The 25,208-nt window shown below is 34.7% G+C and overlaps 2 protein-coding genes across 2 annotated transcripts; both read left to right on the top strand.

Moving 5' to 3' along the window:
* The first annotated feature begins 160 nt into the window (after positions 1-160).
* Positions 161-18,376, top strand: LOC128993850 (phosphoglucomutase-like). Its single transcript, XM_054417903.1, has 10 exons — positions 161-438; positions 4,326-4,488; positions 4,862-4,980; positions 5,632-5,788; positions 6,460-6,650; positions 7,643-7,797; positions 8,575-8,685; positions 9,709-9,849; positions 11,843-12,026; positions 15,049-18,376. The coding sequence occupies exons 1-10, from the start codon at positions 196-198 to the stop codon at positions 15,271-15,273; spliced, it is 1,689 nt and encodes a 562-aa protein (XP_054273878.1). The 5' UTR covers positions 161-195; the 3' UTR covers positions 15,274-18,376.
* A 3,149-nt stretch (positions 18,377-21,525) lies between these two features.
* On the top strand, positions 21,526-25,205 carry LOC128995458 (uncharacterized). Its single transcript, XM_054420477.1, has 5 exons — positions 21,526-21,605; positions 22,433-22,546; positions 24,209-24,314; positions 24,714-24,776; positions 25,193-25,205. Exons 1-5 carry the CDS (start codon positions 21,551-21,553, stop codon positions 25,203-25,205), a joined length of 351 nt encoding a protein of 116 aa, XP_054276452.1. The 5' UTR covers positions 21,526-21,550.
* Positions 25,206-25,208: the final 3 nt, after the last annotated feature.

Genomic DNA, 25,208 nt, shown 5'->3' with positions numbered 1-25,208 from the left:
AAACAACAACAATGAACAATGGATGTTTCAAGCTGAAACATTTGAAACCCGAGACGTCCCGCCCGGCGACACCAGTGCCATCTGTGCGCGCGCCGCTTAACCTCTGCCCGTGACGCAGTGTTGTCTTTGAACGACCTTGAAAGTTATCGCTCTCGCTCAAAAAGGCAGTTGAACTCTTTGCCTCACCGCAACAGGATGGCGTTGAAATCCGTGGAAGTGCCTACAAAAGTGTTCGACGGCCAGAAACCGGGAACTAGCGGTTTGAGAAAAGCCGTGAAGGTGTTTCAACAACAACACTACACCGAGAATTTCGTACAATCTATTTTATCAGCTGTTGGGCCTCAGCTGGTCGGTTCTACATTAGTCGTAGGTGGGGATGGCCGATACTTTGGTAAACAGGCGGTGGATATCATCATCAAAATCAGTGCAGCCAATGGTGTAAGTACATGAGATGTGTACTCAATTAGACTACTTAATGATTAGCCGTTATCTAAATTACCTCATCCGATGACGCAGGATAAACACCATTTAAGCTAGGCTAGCAATGTTTTCGGGCGTGACGCTTTTTAGGTTATAAACAAATACACTGTAATTGTTTGCATTTAAGCTATCGGATTTTGAGTTTATTTTAATAAGCATTAATTACCTTAGTCTCAAAACAATAAGCTACTACGCATCACAAATATTAATTAAGTATTTTTTTCTCATCTACTAAATAAAGCATTATTATTTTCAGAACAAATAAATATATCTAACTAGTGTAACTTAGGTAGGTACCACATAAGAGTAGAAGTTACCTTACCTTTAACTATTGTTCAGGTAATAATTTATTTTCAATATAGGCCGATCATTTTTGAGAACGAACAACACACCACAAACCCATCTACTGTAATTAATTATGGTGCCATCACTATTTAAGCTTAATATCTAATACAGTTAGGTATTTTGTAATAAAACCCCTAAATAACCCCTAAAAAAATTTACTAAACAACTTGATGCCTCAACAGAATCATAGTTAAACATATTATACACTTTACTTATACTTTTCAATGAAATGGCGACCATACAAAGTAGGTATTTTAAGCCAAATATGAATGGAGATGAGTGTAGTAAAGTATGCGACCATTGCAGCTGTTGGCTCCTCTTTAACCGCTTGAATACTATAGTAATATCAACAATCACAGATAGCTCAGAGGTAAAGCAAGAGGTTCATAAGTTGAAGGTATCCAGTTCGAGTTCGAGACCTGTCCGGGTATAACAAATTTTTTCTAATTGTTTTTCCAAAAATTGTTTTTATGAACTAACTGGCCCGACAGACATCGTCCTGTCCTAATGTGGTTTTATGTCAATGCTCGTTCATTTTCAAGATGAACTCGTTCGCATGGCTCAATCACGTCCTGGTTGAAGTTCGTTTCCTACGCTCACTCACCTTTAGGTTGGAGCTCGTTCGCTGCGCTCACTTGTCTTCAGGTTAGCTCGTTCGCTACGCTAACTCGCCTAAAGGTTTGAAGTTCGTTCGCTACGCTCACTCACCTTCTAGTTGCAAATTAGCTGTTGTTATAAATTTATAAAATAAGAGTGCTGCACCCTGTTGGTAAACCTATTAACTTTTTAATGCTATTGAACATTGCAGAATCAAATTGTTTAGTTAAACCAGATGTTTAGATTCTTTTATTCTTATATATGAGTAGGTACTCATAAGGTTAACATGGGAAACTCCAGAGCGACTGGGGCAGAGCCCTTTTGACGAATCTGCACCAAACTTCACACAAACCATCCTTGAATAATGCTTAATAATGCCTGAAAGTTTCATTACAATCTGTCGAGCGGTTTCAGAGTCCATAAAGGACAAACAAACATACATATCGGATTTTACCTAGAAAGAAAAGATTTACGGTAATCAAAATACTCAAAACTGATAAATGTGCTTTTCGGCCTAAATCATTATTATTTTGTTTTTTATGTATTTATTAATATATTTATTTTGTGATCTGTCAGCAGATATCCGTATAATATTCAGTTTTAGAATTTCTTAAGATATTGTAAATCTAATAATCTGTTGAAAGTTGAAATTGATGACATTTTAACTTCTTCACAATAATACGTGAAGGCGATTTCTACGAAACACTACTCCACCGTTAATAATGGACGAATTTTTACAAAGGATGTGTCAAAATGAAGTATTTTTTGTGTAGACACCCCTTTCAACAATTTCTGTAATAAATCCCTCAGGCTTTGCCCAACATGCCATCAAAATCCCAATATATTTATTATGAAGAAAATATTATGGTTACTTAAACAAACGATTATTTTTTAATAATTACAGCTGTTCGTAGTAAATTCATGGTACACGCAAAAGCGTTCGTTTTCAGTTTTGATAACTGAAATGGAGTGAGCGTTTGTTTTCAGAGTGAGTTTAGTTCATTTATAGTTTCGATGACTGGTGTGGAGTGATTGATTATTTATCTTTGAGCTGACTCTTTTAAGTCATTGAAAACTATGACTGTTTTGAAATAACGCATGCAACATTTTGCAATTGCTCGAATTCGAGCAACAGGTGCACTAGTTATAAATAATGTCTGGATATTGATCAGATATCTTAAATATCCAAATGAAATGTTTATAAGATACTCTATAGATACCTATGTGCTGTCAGTATACTGACATTGATTTTGTTTTGAGTACCTTTACTGTGTTTAATATGACTATAGAAATCATAATAAAGTGGCCAAGTTTTTTTTGATACCAACAGTGTTTTTTATCTTACAAATTTCTTTGGCTAGCTGTTTTATAATAAAAAATAACTGAGCTATTACCGGTAACTTGACAGGAACAAGGCAAGCAAATATCTTACTTGATGAATACTCGTTAAACCAAACATAGTGTTAGCATTGTTTTAACATTCCTAATTAATAAAAAAATAATCAATTGTCCTTCTAAGTATTTGTTTTTATTTTCCTTCTGTTAACACTACTGACAACTACAACTAAGCTACTAAACCTAAGATGGACCTTCACAACTTTATCTTTAGCAGGCTATCTTGGTGACCTAGGAGTATATTTAAATAATCATTGAGTTATTTTCTCTTTTTATCATTGCTAAGGACCATTTTTATCTTTGGGACTCAAAAGTCAAAGTTCATGGTGTATAGTTTCAGTGTTTTGATGAATAATTGTCATTGAAATACTTACTTTACACTGGCTATGCTTTGCATAAAAAGCTGCATACACAGTAAAATGTTATAACTGATTCTTGTACACTTTTTACCTTTATTGTATTATGAACCTGTATTACGTATTAGGCTACATGGTTCCAATATATCTTTGTGCTTAATGTGCTCATGTAGGTTATTGTGCCCATGTAGGTTAATGTGCCCAGATTATAGGCTAAGTTTAGATTATACAAAATTATATTTCAACGTTTAACATGATGTACAACACATTTGCCATTACCGTTATCCTATAATCATGCACCAGTATTAATTGGTTAGTATCAACACTTTTCCCAGCTAACTTTATAGTGCTACAGAAAAAAATGTCATGACCAATAATTATCCATTCCCTGTCAAATGTGCTGCCATAAATTTATCTCCTCATCGATCTTTTGACAGTCAAAGATTTAATTGCTATGAACACCATGTAAACATGCAGGACCAAACCAACAATGAACACCATTTATGGATTTTACTTGGTTTGGCAGTTATGAGCTAAGGTACTCTTGACTTTATACTACAAAAAGGCAGAACTGTATATACACTTCCTGCTACCGATTGCCTCATGATGTTGGATTCAGCGAGCACAGAGTGGATTGCATAAGGTTATGGAAACTCTCAAACAGTTTAATTTCCACAACAGAAGCATTGAGTTAAAGGATGTATCCTAAAATTAAATATCCTTTTTATAGGAAAAACATTAGTACATCTATCTATATTATTAAGTTAATGCGCTACATGAAACTTGGTGAAAAAAGACTTTTTGTTTTAAGATTATATACACCCACATATTATATAGGTACCAAAATGTTCGTCTAGGTGTGTAGATTTGCAAACTGACCTTATATTTTTGTAAAAGTCCCTTGGGCTCTGCCCCAGTGGCTTTTAATGTTCCCATGCTATCCTTATGAAGGACATATTTGTTTACATTATGATCAGCTGGATACAATTTATTTACATTAATTGCTCTTTTTTTTAACACTCCGAAGTAGACATCCCAACTATTTCATAACCAGCTGGAGAAATGTTATATTCACTGAATGGCTGACACTCACAGAACTGCTGAATTTCTCCTTTAGATTTTGATGCACTAAAGATCTTTTATTGTTTGCAGGTGGCCAGACTGGTTATCGGCCAGAATGGTATCCTGTCAACTCCAGCCGTCTCTTGTCTGATCCGCAAGTTGAACGTGGCCGGAGGGATTGTATTGACGGCCAGTCACAATCCTGGCGGACCTGACAATGACTTTGGCATCAAGTTTAACTGCTCCAACGGAGGTTGGTATTTAGCCTCCATTCAGTTCATAGTGTTAGAGGGGTTGTTTAAAAACTGGCTCACTATCTAGCTACAGATAAATTTATAATATAAGCTAGGTATATGGTTTATAAGAATCATGCTGCACCTAAAGCTACCTACACAAAAAGGCAGGAACTATGAACATGCTGCAATCCTAACATAGTTTAAATAATTGTTTAACCATTTGAGCTCAATCAAAGAAAAGGGTAAACCCAGTGCTACCAACTCATCAATGATAAAGGTGCTGGTGCTTAGTGAATGATGAAGTTGGTGATTGTTGAATTTGAATGTTTGAGATGACTGCATTAATCTGCATGAATACAGCTTATTTATTTAAAAGACATTTTTTTTCAGGACCGGCACCAGATGCAGTCACCAACCATATTTATGAGCTTACGAAGGTGATCAAGTCTTACTCTTTAGTCCCAGATCTCTCCTGTCCCATTGATAAGTTGGGGACTCAGAAATTCAAGGTGAGATTCAAATGTAGTTGGAGTTGCTTCTAATTGTATACAACCAGAAATATTGTCTGTTAGCATGGTTAAACAAAAGGGACGGAGTGGTACAATCAGTGGCGGGTATAGAATATTTTTTTGGGGGGCCAGGATTAGTTTAAGGTTAGGTCAAAGTAGACACACCATGATACTTTCTTTATCTTAGTTTTGCTTCGGTAATTTGTTCTAAATGTGACCTTTACGTTACCAAGAACACGCTGTATCATTATATTGTTCCGTTAAATCATAAACATGAAGGTACCAAACTTATAACAGGGTTTATGTAAATTTTATTTTTATCTTTAAATTTATAAAATTTAATAGTTTTTTAGTAAGCTAAGCTAATCAAACAGCTAGTGAAGTGGGAGAGCGCGAAACAAAACAGACAAGTTCTTCTCTAAATAAGTTTATTAAGGTCAGGATTGGAGGCAATTTACATCCAAGTACCATGAGTCCAAGAGATGTATGCTCCCCCCCCCCTCCCTTCTTTGCAAGGGAATTTTTCTGTTCCAAAGTGCCTCCAACAAACCTAAAACCTCTGGCTGCTCTGTATATCTATAAGGTTGAATCAAATTCATTAGAATAATAGAAACTCAACTTATTCAAACCATTTAAATGTTCTGGTTTCAGGTTGATGATAGAGATTTTGTTGTAGACATAATTGACTGTGTAGAAGATTACTTGCAGTTAATGAAAGAAATATTTGATTTTAACAAGTTAAAGAAATTAATTCAAGGAAGTGATGGCCGACCACCTTTCAAACTGCTGATCAACTCCATGCATGGAGGTGAGTCTAGATTCTAACTGGTTCCCTAGCATTGACAGATTACAGTATCTGGTAACTTAGAGCCCAACATTTCCATAGACTAATACATTTTATAATACTATTTTTAAAGAGCCCTATCATTTAAGAAGTTGTTAAATTCTTCACTTTTTGTAAATGAATACTTCAATTGTATGAGATTTATCATAGCCAAGAAATGTGACATAGTCTTTAGGACTTTGAAAGCAACTTCAAAGAGGGAAGCAGTTTACTGTTACAGTAGTAGATACTACAATAGACTACCTACTGGCCAGCCTTGATTTATGTTCAACCAAAAAAAGCGTCAAAAAGATTTAGTTCGCTCGGGAATTTAGTTTCCTTAGATTAGTTTGTGAGTTTACTCGTTTATGGTGTGCATAATGGCTCCTAATTGTCTTGGTAGCCGAGTGATGCTTGCCTTCATATCTTTCAAAGCAAGATTGGTACAGGATCCAGATGCTATTGGACTATCAATTTTTAATGCTATCTAAGAAAATGTTGGACTGTTCCCTTACAAAATATGCAAAAAATCCAGTTAAGATGACTAACACTGATATGTATTCTCATCAATGAAATGTTTAATTAATCTATTGAGCAGTAAAATTAAAGTGTATTGATATAGTTTTAGTTGCTCATTCTCAGGTCTATTTTTGCAGTGACTGGCCCATACGTCCAACGGATATTCGTAGAGGAGCTTGGCGCACCCAAGAACAACACAATCAACACAACGCCTCTGGAGGATTTCGGAGGTCACCACCCTGACCCTAACTTGACCTACGCTGCGGATCTGGTTCAGGCTCTGCAAGAAGGGGATTATGATTTTGGAGCAGCCTTTGATGGTGATGGGGTAAGCTTTCTTACGAATATAGTGAAGTATCAATTTGATATCTGATATTTTTATCAATTCACTAACAGATCAGAGTTTATGTCATTCATTGTTGACATGAAGAGATCTTATAGTCTTTCGGAATGTAAGTTTAAAGCTAACCACAGCACTCTATAATACAAATTTAAATATGAATCAACATGCATGATTGTATAAGGTCAACAGACAACAACAGATCAAATTGTTATCATGAACAGATATAATTTGATATTGCAGGTAAACACTCTTATATAAGAAAGATAATGATGTTTGATTAGTGATTTGTCAATTCATTCAGAATATTACGTGTTATATGAATTATTGTTGGAAATGTGAAGTGTTTTTAAAAATTTAGAAAGGAATTAAGTTTAACTTTTATATGCTTTTATTCCACACTTATTGATAAACATTTGATACATGAATACGAATGAGGAACAGATGTGTAATTACATACCGGTATTTGTTATAGGCATTTAAAAAAGATATAAGGCAAGCTTTGAGTTTATTTTGAAATTGGAACACATAGTTTGGTTTTTAAGTACCGGTAGTTTAGTTTGAAAAAAAGTAATTTTAAGCATTTAAAGAAATATTACACCGATTACCAGCTAATGTTGATTTAAAAAAAACTGGATTTCTTTCAGTCTTTATAAGATTAATATGCATATATACAGTGCATTAAAAATTCATCCACACTCAACTCTAATTCATCAAAAATAGTAGCCTGTTAAAATTTTTCAGACTACATATTATTGGAAAACTACAGTATATGGTTACTCTTGAGTAAATATACAATCAAGAAGTTTCATTTTCTAAAAATGCTAGAGCTACACAAGTTTATTTAAAGTGTTAGAGTCCCCAAAAATGAAAGATTTCTTGAACATCTCTAAAAGTTTTTAAATGTTAATGTTAATAAAAACAAAGCTTTATTGTGAGGTATATTCCAACTAAATCCAGTAAAAAGTGATTATTTACAGGATCGTAACATGGTTCTGGGACACAAGGCCTTCTTTGTGACTCCAAGTGACTCGTTGGCTGTGCTGGCTGCTCATCTGGAGTGTATTCCATACTTTCAAAGGACAGGGGTTAAGGGTTACGCCAGGAGCATGCCTACTGGAGCAGCTGTGGATAGGTGCGCTGGTTAATCAACTCATCATTTATGTTTTTACACAAAAAATACTGTCTGTTAAAAGACATTTTTATTTATATGGATTACCAATTGATTGTATTTTAATCCATCTTGGGAATCAGCAGTGTGGGTTTAACGCAAACAGATTGTTGAGGGGTTAAAAGATCTGGTTTCAAATACAGATTACCACACTATTTTTATCGTTAAAAATAAAAATTAAACCACGTAAGTTTGTTGTAAAGTTTTTTTTTTACTTAAAACGCTTTAAGACATCCATATAAAATCAATTGTGGGAGATCACCTCAATAATATACAGAAATCTGACTGGGTCTTATTATTGACAGGAATAGTTTACTAGCAACTTAAACATCCTGGTGTCTCTTGAGTTTAATTAGACATAGTTATCCGGTGTCCGGTGTTGGAATACTTTCAACAGACTTCCAGTTAAAGTGTGCAATTCGTGACCAAAACCGCTGAAAGAGAGACTCCACCTGGCTTATTTAGAAGAGTGTTTTTCCTCTGAAAGAACTGTTTAGTTATCCAATCATGGACTCAAAACAATCACCCATGCATTATCTTTGCCGGTCACATAAGAATTGTAATTTATTGGTAAATACTGCACATACCTGTCCTTCGGCGAATGAAAAGTATTGTGAAAAGAGTTGTCCAGATAATATGGCGAAGGATTGCTATTTGTTTATAAGGTAATAAGTACCGGTAAGGAGTTAGGCCTACTACATAAATTTCAACTAAAACTATATTGTTTTTCCTTGTATCTAGAGTGGCTGCAGTCAACAACAAGGAGTTGTTTGAGGTTCCAACAGGGTGGAAGTACTTTGGAAACTTGATGGATGCAGGTCGTTTGTCCCTCTGTGGGGAGGAGAGTTTTGGGTATGTAGGCTATAACGATGAAGTTATACTATTATCAAGCTTTTATCAAACCAAAATCCATTTCACATTAAGATGAAAACTGTATCCTACTAATATTATGTGAGAAAGTTTTGATGTATGGATGGATGTTTGTGACGAGTAAACGTGAAAAATACTAAAACGGCAGGGTTGAAATTTTACACAAAAGTAAATTTTGCACCTATTTAACACATAGGCCTCCTATTCATGTCCTCAAACTGCTCTCGGGCTCCGCCCCAGTGACTCTGCAGTTTCCCATGTTAACCTTATGAGTTTTAAAACCTTATGACATTATGATAACCTATGTTAACCTTATGTTAACCTTATGACATTTAAAAGAAATTAAAGAATTTTGTCAGCTGTTTCAACTACACAAGTTGGCTCTATGATATTCAATAGCATTAAAAATTTATAAGGTTTGCCAAAAGGGTGCAGCAATATTACTTTGTTTGCATTTATGACAACAGCTAATTTTAACCAAGCAGCAACAAAAATCTGTGATACACTATGAGAACTTTATTTTTTTCTATTGTTGAGGTGCAGTGGTAGAACATTAATTAATCATGGCTATGGTAGATGTGCTTTACTATGACTATGGCATACCGTAATTTTTAAGAATCAACCCGTGTCCTTTCCCAATACAAACTCAAAGCACGAGTATAACTGCAAAATGCCAACCCCTTACGAAGAACGGGTACTCTGCTAGTAATTACCATAAATCACAGGTAAACCTACTAGGCTTATAAAATTCTAAACTTGAATGAGTAAATAAGAGTCTACCCTTTATTTTACCAGTCTCAAATATACTGTTAGGTATTATCATTTATCCCATGGGGGATTAATTCTAGACCCACATTTTTCTGTGAAAATCTCTAGACTCTTACACGTGCAAATTTTCATTTGGATGTCATTTATTCAAAGGGTTTGACTGTTCCCTTCAAAAAATGTATCAGTGGCAATTACATAGAAAATCACAAATAAATAAATATAGTTATTGTTGCACAGTACCGGGTCGGATCACATCAGGGAGAAGGATGGCATCTGGGCAGTATTGGCTTGGTTGTCAGTCATCTCACATCTGGGCAAACCTGTGGACCAAATACTGCAGCAGCACTGGGCCAAGTTCGGCAGAAACTTCTTTACAAGGTATTGTTGACAATTGAGTCCACACATACATTGTGGTTTGATTCTGTTGATACTTATGCTCTCTGGAGTTGATTATCGATCATTTAATTTTTGGTGAACAAAGATCGTTACCACATGGATTCAGCAGCAGGCATTCATAGTACGATGGTTGTAAGGAAGAAATAACATTGCTAAGTAGGCTATCAATTTGTTACTATACATGTCAGGTTATGATTCAATAAATGTCAGTATGACAAAGGAAGAGGCGATACTTTAAGCCCCCCATACACTATCGAACATGCCACCCGACCTGACAACCTGACCTGACGACGGACCCATCATCCAACCTGACTTATGTCGGGTGTTTCCCACACACTGTCGAGCATGTCACCCAACAAGTCAGGTGAAATATTAGTTCTGAGATGGATTTTGAGACGACTGTTAGCTGTTTCAGGGGGATTTTCTGCGATGATTTTAGGGATTTTTAGAGCCTATGGAACTAGGCTCTTAAATTTTCAATTTTATTTTTAACGAACTTTAAATCACACTCTGGATACAGTTCCTTGCACTTTTCCATCAGGATATGGAAAAATGGGACGGTTATCACGCACAACTCGCTAAATACAAGTTAACTGGAAACTGTGGCTAGTCGGTCCAACATGTCAGGCGGACTGCTCGAGTCGGGTGGTGCTACCGGACCGAGCATCCGACCTGACATATCCGTCGAGCATGTCGGGTCGGAACCCACACACTGTCCAATATGTTCGACAAGACGTCGGATCCCGACATGTCCGTCCAACATGTTGGATAGTGTATGGGGGGCTTTAGCACAACGTTGTAAAGAACTACTGGATTGCATTCTCAGTGGTACTGCAGGCACTGTTTTCAGTCTAGCTTCGCCCATACTCATGATTGGCAGAAGCTGACGCAGCCATTATAAAAAAAATAAATAAATAAAAGCCATTATAATTGTAGCAGGGTGGAAGAATGTTTTAAGCTTAAGGGAAGAAATAGTTGGAAGACATGGGCCAAGATTGGGTGATATTGAATTAATTGAATGATTGAGCGTGCTGAATCTGCTACCAAACTAATTTACTCTAAAAACTAGAAGTGTGTTGGAGACAAGAGGGACGGAGATCTTTTACCCAGATAAGAAATCTTGCCTAGCCAGCTTTGTATTAAGTATTTGATTTATACTAATTGTCTAATTTCATTACAAGTATCCCTCCGAACTACCTAGAGAACTGATAGTTTATAATCCATACGGTTTCCATTTTATAATCTGTGGAATCATACAAACAACCCGCCCATCCCGGCATCGTATCGTCAAAAGCTACAAAACGTTCTTTTCTTTTCCTTGAGGGTTTTAATTCAATATTAGCGTAGTGTATTGTTTTGCAGTAAAAGACTACGTTTTTGAATAGTCGTATTTATCCCTTGCTTAGTAATACACCCCAAAGTGTATTTATAATCAATGCTAAATAGTATTTGTTGGGATGTTCTTTTCTTTTGTACGGTATTTAGTAATTTGCTCTTCTGTACTGTAGATGGTTTGTTACAAGCATATTTTACAATTCATTTATTTACATGTTCTTAAAACTGCCATAGCGACTTGACAATCCATAAGACTAATGCTAAAAATATTGAAATTTAATTTTAAGTTTTTAACGAAAACCGAATTTTTGCAGAACAGAGCCTAGAAGGGATATTTTTTTTAGCCTAAAACTAAGATATTTCCAACAAATTGGAGGAAATCATAGGAGCTGTTTTTAAATCATTGTGCGCAAACATTTCTCATATTATAGTATAGATAACACCAAAACAACAAATAATTCCTCGTTCATCAGGTTTAATGATATTTTTAGAAAAATACCGACTGAACCAAACTTTTCAAATAATGTTATGCTAGTGCTAGTCCTTTGAAGAGCGTGTTTTTACAGTATATTAAATCAAATCAACAAGAACTCAACACAATAGCGTAAACTATAAGTCAACCCAGAGTTATATTTTGTAGGTACGACTACGAGAACTGTGAGTCAGACCCTTGTGAGAAGATGATCGCCGAGTTGGAAACCAAGGTGACAGCTGCAGGGTTTGTAGGGACAGTCCTGAGCTCTGGTGGCAAGAGCTACAAGGTGAAGTCTGCTGACAACTTCCAGTACACGGACCCCATCGATCACAGTGTCGCCAGCAAACAGGTACAAACATGTTTAGTCTGTATCATGTTTATATTAACAACAGGTTGAAGTACCGGTGATACTGTCAGGGTATCTTATTGACTGAAAAATCACTGGTGTATAACCTAAAGGTTAATAGGCTAGGCATATTAGGAATATAAGTGACAGTTAGCAGAAAGCTTAGGTTCAGTCCTAATCATCACTTTTCTTTATGTTTTTTGGGTCGCTGAACACGAATATGAGGTTTGCTGACGGATATTTTGCCTGGAACATTGGTTATTTTGTGAAAAACCTTAGAATTTGGGCACTTTTTTTGGTTTTTCGGGCAAATCTCGGTAAGTATGGGTTTTTGAGAAAATCCTGCTTTTTAAAATTATAGATGACAAAATTTACTACAAGTTTCCTATATAATGTTTTTTTCTACGACGAACCGTTTCGTCACTAGAGCACACTAAAAAAGGCCAGAAGTACAAAAAATTAAAAACACTGCTAAATGCTGCTGTTTTACATTACGTTTCCATGGAAACAACCCATGTTACGATAATTTGAACTATTTATTCATGATAACAAACTGAAACACACTTAAAAATACCCCCGCCGCAGCAAACCTGCAGACTAAGCGAATTTCCATTTCCCTGATTGGATTTACACTAAAATGTCTCCTTAGAAATATCACATTTATTCCCTATTTAAATAAAAGTTTAACGAGTATTTAGGTTTGCTGCAACAGGGAGGGTAAAAAGGTTTTTTTTGTAAAATGTAATAATTTAGTATGAAATGAATGCATTTTCCAAATTTGATCAAAATATGTTCATAAACAAGCAAACTACAACAGTTTACTTAGTCTCCATAAGAATAACATAGGCATTTTAAATTTAGTGATTTTTAGAATTTTCTCCGTAACCATTAGGCACATAATAACGCTTCAATATTTAAGCTCTACAAAATGGTTTGGAAAGAAATTGTAAACTTTTGTGTTTTTAGGGTCAATAATGGGAATAACCTATTTTTACCCCATAAAACCCCCCTTAAATACCTGTTCCCATAGTCCGATCATGCTGGTTCGCGAACTCGTTCGAATAGACGTAGGTTTACACGTTTGTCCCAATTTTCATCAAAATCGGATGATTTTTGCTCGAGTTCTCGCCCTAACGGACACATATATGAATTTGAACGGATGGTGTTTTTGGTCTCTAGGGGCCTCAAAACGAAAAAGTAAATCGGTCCCGGGTCCAGGTCTTACCATGAGTACTACGGTAATAGCTTATTCCCTACAGGGAAATTTCACTAATAAACTAACTAGTGTGTCTTCTGACCACAAAACTCCACCTGAAAGAAAGACCCGTCTTTTAGGATTAAATTGTGGAAAATGGAGACAATCTTTCTTTTTATAATGTTAATAACCTCATGAATAGGTTGGTTGGTAGGATCATGTAATTCACTCTCTTCGGGTTGAAGGTTGGCATTCCATCCATTTTTTTTATCGGCCCAAGATGAACTATAAACTTAAAATTTAGCAATTTCTTTCCATACCATTTTGTAGAGCTTAAAAAAACAAATAATTTAGTATATTAAAGCGTTGTTATGCGCCTAATGGTTACGGAGAAAATTCCAAAAATCAGTAAATTTAAAATGCCCATGTTATTCTTAATTCTTCTTCTAAGTAAACTGTTGTAGTTTGCTTGTTTATGAACATATTTTGATCAAATTTGGAAAATGCATTCATTTCATACTAAATTATTACATTTAAAAAAAAAAACCTTTTTACCCTCCCTGTTGCAGCAAACCTAAATACTCGTTAAACTTTTATTTAAATAGGGAATAAATGTGATATTTCTAAGGAGACATTTTAGTGTAAATCCAATCAGGGAAATGGAAATTCGCTTAGTCTGCAGGTTTGCTGCGGCAGGGGTATTTTTAAGTGTGTTTCAATTTGTTATCATGAATAAATAGTTAAAATTATCGTAACATGGGTTGTTTCCATGGAAACGTAATGTAAAACGGCAGCATTTAGCAATGTTTTTAATTTTTTGTACTTCTGGCCTTTTTTAGTGTGCTCTAGTGGCGAAACGGTTTGTCGTAGAAAAAAACATTATATAGGAAACTTGTAGTAAATTTTGTCATCTTTAATTTTACAAAGCACGATTTTCTCAAAAACCCATACTTACCGAGATTTATCCGAAAAACCAAAAAAAGTGCCCAAATTTTAAGGTTTTTCACCAAATAACCAATGTTCCGGGCAAAATATCTGTCAGCAAACCTCATATTCGTGTTCAGCGACCCAAAAAACATAAAGAAAAGTGATGATTAGGACTGTACCTAAACTTTCTGCTAACTTTCCTAATATGCCTAGACTATAATTGTCCAGTTGAATATTAAGTTATTGTAAATTGTCTTCGCAATACTTGGCATTGTGAAAAAATATACACACACACAAAAATGCACACTGTGATTTAACCATTTGACAGCAACCAATGTTATTTTATTATTTGATTATATGGCCGATTTTTTAATGTTTTTGTTTTGGAAGTGAAGCTTGATCAGCTGTGAGAAAGTTTGGATTAGGCTAAGTTAGGTCAAATGGTTATTGACTTTAAAAAAAGAGCCGTATTAGTTGTCTGATATGTCAAGAACTAGAGGTAAGCAGAGTTTGAGATATGGCATATTCTATTATTCGGTAATTTGAGCTTGGTGCAACACCAAAAACGTCATGGACTGTCGTACAGTATACTTTTGTCACAGCTAAATTCATTATGATTTAATCAATATGTGAATATTTTTTATTAGTTTAGTTTTCGGTAGTCCCGTTTAGATTTTTTAGGGACATAACTATGTATTGATAGATTTGATATTTATATTGAATGAATACTGTACCCATTTTAATTGGTCACGAAATATTATAACATATTTACTACAAAAGGCCAAAATGTCAAGTGTAGCTCATGGAGCCATACTCTAAACCCTCCCCCTTCCCTAAGTTAAAATATACATCACTGAAAATGATTTTACAACTTTGACTTTAGTAAAAACTCATTACTTTTAGGGTATCCGGGTGATCTTTGAGGACGGCTCTCGCCTTATCTATCGCCTCAGCGGCACAGGTAGCTCTGGGGCGACTGTACGTCTGTACGCGGAGAGCTACGAGTCCGATCCCGCGGCACTGTCACTGGACGCTTCAGTAGCTCTGCGGCCTCTGATACAGGTGGCACTGGAACTGTCTAAACTGCCGCAGTTCACTGGAAGAGACACACCCACCGTCATAACATAAATATCAAAACACAAAAATAATTAAATTCAGCTCAAAGCTGCTCACCTGTTAAGTTTACTTAATTTTTAAGTCTATTGAAGATTTTATTTTTATACTGCACACGTTCTCTCAGGATGTAGCACAAAACTTCAAGTGTGTTTTAATTGTCTGTGTATTTTATTTGAATGCTCTCTAATGTTGTAAAATTACCTTAAAACGTTTAAATATTACACAAAACCTCATCATCTATTTGCCTGCTTGAGTAGAAAGATGTCTTAAGAGTGTATTTTATGGTTAAACAACAATTAATTGAAACATAACCTCAATTTATGTGTAGGCCTACTTAAGATTTTCCAAATCTGGGAATCTTGTTAATAGTATACTGTATGGTGTATTTTACTAACTTTTAACAAATACAGCTAGTAGTAGTAGTTTCAGTTTACAAGAACCAAATTTGTTAATTTTTTATTGTTTTCCTTTGGTTTTATATATTGATCAAATCTAATTGAAGCCTCTAAAAATAATAAGGTTGAAATATAATTAGTTAGTCCATCGATAATGTTTAGAATATCAGAATGTAAATAGACATGTAAATTGTTTTCAAGAATATATTAAACATTTGTAAATCATATTTTTCATTTTACCATACAAAAATGGATGTGCATGTTTGTCAATAGTGTGAATAAAATTGAATATATTTTTGTAATAAAACTTAACAAACATACTACGTTTACATGAACAATAGACTGTCTTTAAATAGCTTAAAGATTGTTTTTTATTCATTTATGTTGTTTCCAAATCTTTGCCCAAGAACCTGAATGCAGTGGCGGGTCGTAATGGTTAATGCTTATCGAAAGTGAATCGATTTAATTCAAAGTTTTCTTCTGTGGCTCGGTGTCTAAGCCTGATGCATGTAAGCGTAGTAGATTCGTTTCCAGTGTGTTTGCACAGAGAATTGCAAAGTGTAAATATGCGTGACAGACGGATTGCCGAGTAAATGTTTACTTCGATTTTTCTGTACTACTCTTCTAAATAAATGTTATCTGAGAACAAATGTAGCACCGTAGCGACCAATTGTAACTAAATCTTCATTCATCAACATGCATTTCAAAAGATCATGACATATATTGTATCACTTTTGTTGGTTTGTCACCATGTTGGTTCTAAAAAAGAGGTGTGGTAACCTAGTTTTTAAATAGTTTTTTCATTGTTGCTTACATGCTTTTTAATGGTTTGGTTAAATATTGTATAAGATTTGGAAGGATGTCAACTTTTTGTGTCTTGCTAAAATTCAGGGTAAAATGTTGTACACATCTAACAATTTACCATTGTTTAAGGTCATTTTTTTATGTGCTCTTCCCCTAATCGTAAGCATAGTAGCACAAGTAAACCCTTCTTTTGTCAAGGAGTAAATTGATAAACTTAATCATTATCTATTTGAATTGGTTATTATGATTTATGTTGAAATTTAAACCTAAGTTAAAATAAAAAATCAATTTTTAGTGTTAAGACTATAAGATTAATAAAAAAACTCATGTGCACTATGATTAGGTTCAGATAGACCAAAACTTCTGTGCGCGCAAGGTTCACTAGTCACACTGAAAACATGCAGGTGCCGGTTATTGGCAATGCTGGGAGTAGGGTGAGTGAGTCACTCTGAGCAACAAGACATGGATGTTTTGACAAAAGTACCTCCTCCAATACCCGGTTAGTTCTGGTTGCGCAAACAGAAATTTTGGCCGAACTGAATCCCCAAATGTAAAAATACTTCAAATTAGTAATAGATTTTGCATGATTGATAGTACCCATCATCCTGTGTAAAAGTGTATGCTGTTTTACGTGAAAAATAGGAATCGATAATATATTTAGGAGAAACCCAAGAAGAAATTAGTTATTATTGTTTAATTGTTCGGGAGACCATTTAATACCTTGATGGGAGGTTCTTAGGTTTTGGTGTGTTTTCTAACAACTCACGTGGGATTTAGATTTTCGGGCCACAGGCTTATGCGAAGAAAGGAAATCTAAATGACCAAATATTTCTTTTGTAATACATGGACTGTTAGACAACTCTCACTATTTTGGCCTGAAAATTATTAAGCTTATTTTGGGCTTACTGAACCCTCTGCTAGATGTGAGTCTTGTGAGAAATATAAGCCTTGGAATTTGAATATTTGTTTTCATTTACAACTGATGTTGGGGTGGATGAAAATTAAAGGATAAGTGTTAACTCAGTAAACTATAAAATATATTAGCAATTTTGTAGAGTTTCTTAAATGTTTATAGACCCTTTTGAATGATTAAGTAAGATAAATTGAAGATATCTGTAGTGAATGAGCAACTGGTTGAATGAATTTGGACATGAATTGGTTAAGCCATTTTCCTACATCATGTAACAAAATGTGTAAAACTTGTTGATAAACAAATGCTTGGGATTTGTTTACAAGAGTTTCCATTCATTGTATATTTTTGTAGGTAGCCCACTAACTTTTGAATAATACACATATTGAGCTTGTTTGTAAATTGAATTTTATTTGTAAAATTCACTGATTTCTAGTAAAGGAGTTTGCCAACATCCAATCGTGTAAATTGTAAATACTCTAGTTGGAAACAAGGGACCTGATGTTTTTGTTAGTTCTAGTTACTGACGGCGTACACAACACAGCAGGAAAGTTATTGTTAATGTTTTGTACGCTAATGTAACGTGTTTTTGAGACCAGCGTTGACTGCCAGTTTTTGTAAACGCCACTGAGTGGAACCGTGCGGATATTGTACAGTTAGGTTAGGTTAGTGTTAGTCTGTGGAGGAAGTGGGGATATCGTTACGTTCTTGGGAATCTTCACACTTCTTTGACATAGCCTTAGGTTACCAACAGCTATTTAAATATCATAAATTCTTTGCTAAGGTAAATTAAAAGATTTTATGCTTTATCTAGATGTAGGAGCCTCTTCCATTCGATTAGTTTAGTCTAGTCTAAGTGAGAAGTGGTAGATAGGTGCGATGCACACATTTGTTAATGTTACCCAGTCAAAATACACCCAAATTGATTTGTGAGTGGTGTTTGATTGTCGTTTTATTATTGTTATGTTTGAGTTATTCAATAAATAAATTTAAATGTCTTTTGTGATTTGTTGTTGTCACTACATTATTTTTGTACCTCTTGTTCATTAGCTGAGTTCATCAGATAATAAGTCAATTTAAAAAAAAAACTAGACCTAGCTGTCCTTATGATCATTGGGCTTTATTCTTACTGGTAAAGAGATCCAATTCTCCCTATTCTTAAATTTTCAATAACCGAATAACTACATGTACTAATGCGCCAACCAGGCTGTGATTGGGAAATTATATTAATAGGATATATGATTTACTTAAATCATTAATATAGTTACACATACTGCAATTTCCCTGAAAAAGAATATATTTGAAAAAAGAAAGAAAGAAAAAGAATATATCTAAAAAATTCCATAAGGAACAATGTGCCTATGGTTTTATTTGTACAATAACATATACACATCCCAAGTAGCACACACCGTTGGCCCAACGTTGGGAAATGGTCGGCACGGTTGGGAAATGGTTGGCAGAAATTTTAACGATTTGCCAACGTTGGCCCAACGGAAACTGGTATTCGTTGGCCCTACAAAGGAAAGAATCGTTGGGCCTTCGTTGGGTTTAAGTATAAAACACACATTTTAACGAATTGATTTATTTAAAAGTACATAAATGTTATGGCAGCAGAATATAAGACAAATATTGTAAAAATTTTGGATCTATAATAAATGTAGTCAGATGATGTTGTGATACTAGATACCCATGTAGCACAGATGGTTGGGCCAACATTGGTAAATTGTGGAGCCACACAGTTGGCCAACGGTAGAAATGTCACCTCTTTAAACTGTTTTCCAACCAACCATTGTCCAACAATGGCCCAACCATCCAAAAATACTGATAAATGTGACTTATTAGCATCAGGTATCAGGTCTAAATGGCTTTTATGCTCATATTTACATATTATCATTGACCTCAGTTTCTGTAGTTGAGGAGGCATCTCATCCATAATGTCAGAGTGTGGCCAATAAAATATGAAAAATATAAGTAATCAGGTATGTTACCAAATTAAATCATTATAAATTCTGCTCATTTTGAAACATTGTGTAGTTTGGGAAAGTGGGAATTAAGTAGTTTGGTTGAGGGAATATTGGCATTTAATATTTGATTAAATATACCAGAATGACAATTGTAAATAGAAACCTAACATAATTGTTTAAGTAGATGAAAATTAAGGTTAAAATTGTTTGTTCAAGTTAAGAAGTACGAAACTTAAAGTTTGTTTTTGAAGGAAAGCACTTGGCCAGGGAAGAAAATTAAGCGATTAATATGTAACTAAAAAACGTAACTAAAAACTTACTTTAGGAAAGTGTTCCAGGTAGCTAACGCATGCATAAAACTTCACAACACATATAATTTTGCCACTCCTTACAAGGGGGCTTCTTCAAAAGAATCAAATTAATTGTGTTGAGAGAGGAATATATATTATGTGTGCTGCCAACTACCTGGAACTCTTTCCATGAGCAAGTTACTTAGTTGTACATCCACTTATTCTTCCTTAAAGGGGGATCTAAGATTGTGCAATGTGAGCATCATTTGTCGTTATTAACATAAACACCATTCTTCAACTTGAAAATTTACTTTAAAAACAAAGTCTCTTACTCTCAAAACACTTTCGTCTCAAAATTAAAAACTATCTCGAGCCGGCAAAACCTCATTTTCGGCCCAAGGTACGAAATATACTATTAAGTAGTGGCTTAGGTACGGTACTTTGAAGAACATGCCATACATATTTTCAAATTTCACGATCCGTCAGAAAATGTTCATCAGTGTTGAGGTAGAGATTCAATTTGATGAAACTTTGTCTTGGTGATCAACACTCTAGATCAACATCTAGGGTTGTCCTAGATAGTCTGTAGAGACGCCCTATTAGTTTGACAATGGCTTGTTCAGTCACACACTCCTTTTTGTTGATTGTTGGTCTGCTTGCAAAACTAACTAAACTTTGGCCACTGCCTAGACAAGGGATGCTGAACCGCAACTGGGTTAGCCTACACCAGGACAGCGAAAAAGATGATCAACATCCTGCAAATGTTTACATCCTCAACCTCCTCCAAATTCCATCCACCCCTTAGGCATATCTTCTACCCTCCCTCAAACACTTTCGATATACAGTATTTATTGTCTGCTAACTGGCCGTGTTAACAACAGAAATCTAATGACAAAAGAAGATTCATACTGTAGGCTACTTGGCGGTAGCATATATAACTTCCCTTCACAAAAGGTTGGAAACCGGCTAGAATACAATAGTAGATGAGATAAAGAACTAGAACATGGATGTGGTGAAAGATTTCACCTATATAGCTCCTTTTGTCGGTACAGGGGCTCAATAACCTTGATTTATGGACAACCCTCAGATCACCATTTAGTTAAACTATTGAATATTGAGGACATGATGAAACGAGTTTAATAGCAGTGATTAAAAATCATTTTAAAAATGGTCTCATTTAAAAATGAATGCTAATGAACTTTTAAAATGTAGGCCTACATACAATGGTCCTCTTTCACGAATATAATAAAAATACAAACTATGTATACTGTATTTTCGGAAGATGGAAAATTTGTGAGGGCTGTTAAAAGTCATCACATTATGTCCAATTAATGTTTCGTTTGACGAAGTCATTCATTCAATCTGAATATTTATTTGTATTTCTTATTCACCACCATACGATATATCCGAGAGGTAGGCCTACGGTAAATTATTAATATTCAATGAGTTCTGCGGACCCCCAAGTGCAACGTGATATTCAACAAAACTTATCAAAAGTGAAGTGATAAGGACAAGATGCGCTGTCGGTGCCGCAAATCGATATTGGAGCGCAGGGCGGTAACATTCGGTATACACTGAATCGATCCATCGAACAGCATAGACTACAATCGACCTAGACCTAACCTCAATCTGAAACACTTTCAGACGATACTGTCGAGGGGTCGAATTCCTAACCTATATGGGATTCATTTAGATATAGATCTCAACACTGAAATGTTTGTTTCAAAACAAAATACTATCGTAGTTTGTTAACATTTTTTGTTGTCCCAGCACCAGCCAGCCTTTTAAAACTGAAATGTTAATGCCAACGCCTACCTCGTTCGATAGAACCATCGTATCCGTATGTCAATCGATAGCGACTTATCGTTGTCGGATACTCGAATATTTGCCATTTGGTCAGTGTCTGATTCACGGTGAAGGGGCGAGATGCTTTGCCTCTTCCTCACACTTTTTCCGTCCTGGTCGTCCCTCCTAGTACAAGGTTAGCTTGTGTAAACTGCCTTGGAAATACAAATTATTGAATTTATGTTAGCTTACGTCCATTACCACAGAGAAAATAACCCCTCCTACAAACATCCTACATGACAACAAAGCCATGTTTACATTTTGCTTGTTTTGGGTGTTTCCCATTCTTCCAGTTTTTAGTTATTTTTTTAAGGATATTGACATCACAAGAAATGTATTGTGAAAAATTAATTATTTATCACCAATATTCAACACTCAATCCTCCAGTTTAAAAATGCATATTGTATTGACACAAACTCATAATATCCTGTTTGACTTTTAATTGAACAGGTTTATTTACTGTAAAAATAAATCACAGTTCCAGATTGGTATTTTTCATGAATTCTAAAAATCGGTTTTAATGAAACATGTAAAATAGAGATTGCAGTATTCAATTCAGCACACTGTAGCCTGTAAAGAGCCTACTGTAGCTATAGGTACAATAGATTTAAGTTACATAATGCCATTTAACTATATTATGTAACAGTGATTGAGTGTTTCATTAAATGCAGTTTATGTAAACTGTGCTATTTCACTATCTCAAAAAATGTGAAATTTTGGCTAAATTATGAAAATAATTAAATATTTTGGCTAATCAAAGACGTTTTCTATATAAGTTACTGCTGCATTTGCAGGATGATACAATGCTAAGACATCATCAGGAATTAATTTTTTAATATGCTTATTTAAAATAAGATGGCATATAATTTTCTATAGGCCTATAAATAATTTTTCTAATTATTTATTTATGATTTACCAATCTTTTTGATAGTTTATCAACCGTAAACAATGTTTTTGTTTCAGCAATGAAGACATGTGTTACAGCCGATGACTGTGTGGCTCTTTATCGTAACAGTGATGAAAACTCTTGGACTTGTCGCAACTCAGTGTGTGTGTGTTACCCAGACCCCTGTGGCAGTGAGTAATTTTGTCAATCATAGTTTAATTATTAAGCCTCGTCTCCACCAACCGAACATGTCTGCTGAACATTATTCGCGAATTTAAAAAGCGGATGAACATTCCACAAATTAGTCTGTGAACATGTTCGACAATCATTTTCAGAAGCTCACGGACTAGTTAATCTTGATAAAAGCTTATAAGAGGTTCGAACATTTTGATTTGTTCATCTTGTGTAGTACATCTACACAGCATCATCGTTACTTAGCGTGCATAGCAACATTTGCTTATGTCCACTTGTCGACCTCCTCGTTGGTGGCAGAGAAAACTGTTTAGAGGAAGAAATTAGTGCAGCTGCAGTGACCATTATCGTGCGGAACTGACATCGAGTTGCTTATTCACAAATTTTACAAGGGTGTGTAATGCGAAGATTTTGAATAACATATCACTGATTGGGCCAAATATTTTGAAATAAGATAGGCCTACTAATTTGGTATGAACTTTTTATCAAAAAACCGAAGGTGATTAACTACCACGGCTTTTTTTTACTTGTTTCCGTTCCATACTTAGTTAGATGCACTCAAATTCTCTCTTATATATTGAGCAAGAACACTCTCTTATTTCCTTTTTACCTAAAAAATACTGCAACCCACATCGGAAGCAATTTCTGCGATAGCAAGTTATAAAAAAACAACTTATGCAATAACATTATAGCTTTGTAACTGAGTAACTGACTATAAGATCAGCTGGTTCTTTGAAGATAAAGAGCCCAATGCCAAATGATCACGAACAGCTAGGTCCAGTGGCAAATCATCAAATCGTTAATGGTGTTTCTTAGTATTAGGCCTTCTGATCATTATGCAAGTTTTATAACCTCTCCGTCATTGTTTGATCTTGTGAAACATAGACAATAGCTACCCATTTCTTGAAACAAAACTCGTAAAAAAATAATAAACATTCTAATTTTCTTCAGCTGTTCTAAGCATAACAAATTCTTATTGGGAGTAGTATAATTTTAAAAACTAGCAATTATTGGTAGAGCTCTAAAATAGATTTTCCTTCCCTGCTAGATGTTCCCTTTTTTAGTATCAAATTGATTAAAAATTAATGCATGACACATGTAATGTTGTATTACACAGATTACCAACATTTTCCCAATTTTCTGGGGTAGGACCTTTGCAAAAAAAAGAAAAAATGCTAAATCATTTATCTATGTACTGCTAAATCAAATTGAATGCAACAAACTAAATTAGGGACCAAGAGTCTGCAGTTGGCGACAGCCAATACCAAGACTAGACAAGTGCGATGTTGCAGCATCACCAGTTCACTACTTTTCTACAATAATTAAAATATACTAAACAATATTTTCAAATTTTATTTAGTTATTTATTTAATTCCAAAAAATACAAATTTACATAACACATACAACTCAGCCACAAAAGCCAATATGGCTTGTCTGCAGCAATTATTCTAAAATTTTGTTATTTGTTATTGTTATTGTTATTAAATCTACTGGTATTATTAGAGTTGGAAACACCGCGCTGTCCTCATTGGCTTCTTTGAAGTCACATGGTAAATAGGCTCCTCCCTCAACTGCATAGACTCTCCGTGGACTGTATTCTAGTTTTTAGCACGGTAAAAATATCATTGTTATTCTTTGTAATGTTCCTCTTTATGTTTTAGGAATTCTGATGGCTGGAACCATCGTAATGAAGCCATGTTATAGCGATGAAGATTGTGAGATCAACGAGTTTTGCAGTACAAGAAACAATGCTTGTACCTGTAAAAGGTATACATATTAATTTATTTTCATGTTTTTTTCCAGTATTGAATTGGATAATTTATAATATGCCTAACTTACCAATAAACATTTATTTTACTCCATTGGGACTACATATTTGACCATCTTAAACATTTGACTCTGTCTAAAAGTTACTTTATATTATTTACTTTCATTTCAAAGGTTTTAAAACACTTAAAAAAATGACAGAATATTAAAAAGGGACAAATGTGAACATTTGAACATTTGTAAAAAAGGCTGGAAGTGAGGAAGTGAAGACCTCAACAAGTTATCTTTTGTTCTTAAGTTTAACAAAAACAAAATCTAAATAGTAGGCTTGAATTATTATGAAAAAGACTTTTTTAATAACAGTTTCATCAATTAAAGTTTTCACCTTGTTTTTTCCAGTGGTTACGAGTATGACCACAACAGACAATGTCTGAATTTAGAGGACCACCATTCTTTTTTTTGGTAAGTAAAGAGTAAACAGGATTTTTTACTCTTTCAAATAGTTATAAGCTGAATAAAAATACAGAACTATATTAACCTAAAATTAAAAATTCCAACCAACAAATTCATCTAGAGAATAGACAGACTTAGATAACATAGGCTACAAGTTTTTAGTTGATTTAATGTGACACACTATTAAAAAGCCTTGCTGAGGCCCATAAAGACCCCAGTAACATTATTTATCTTATTCACCGAAATCCACACGAAAACCTAGTCGATTTTTTGTCCTAAAAGTAGGCCTATGTAACACATTTTTACATGTCACAGAGCTTCTAAGTGTGTACTCTTTGTGATTGAACTCAAAAACCAGCATCACTTAAATAGTTACCGACACAGTTAGACATACTAGTGTTTCAAGTAAAATATGTTGATTGCAGGTTCCAAGTTTGATCC

Source organism: Macrosteles quadrilineatus, unplaced genomic scaffold, assembly GCF_028750875.1.
Source record: "Macrosteles quadrilineatus isolate MER2022 unplaced genomic scaffold, UCM_ALF_1.0 Scaffold_5__1_contigs__length_97177068, whole genome shotgun sequence".
Lineage (NCBI taxonomy): Eukaryota > Metazoa > Arthropoda > Insecta > Hemiptera > Cicadellidae > Macrosteles > Macrosteles quadrilineatus.
The sequence above is the reverse complement of the archived record's forward strand: the minus strand, read 5'-3'. Positions and strand labels throughout refer to the sequence as shown.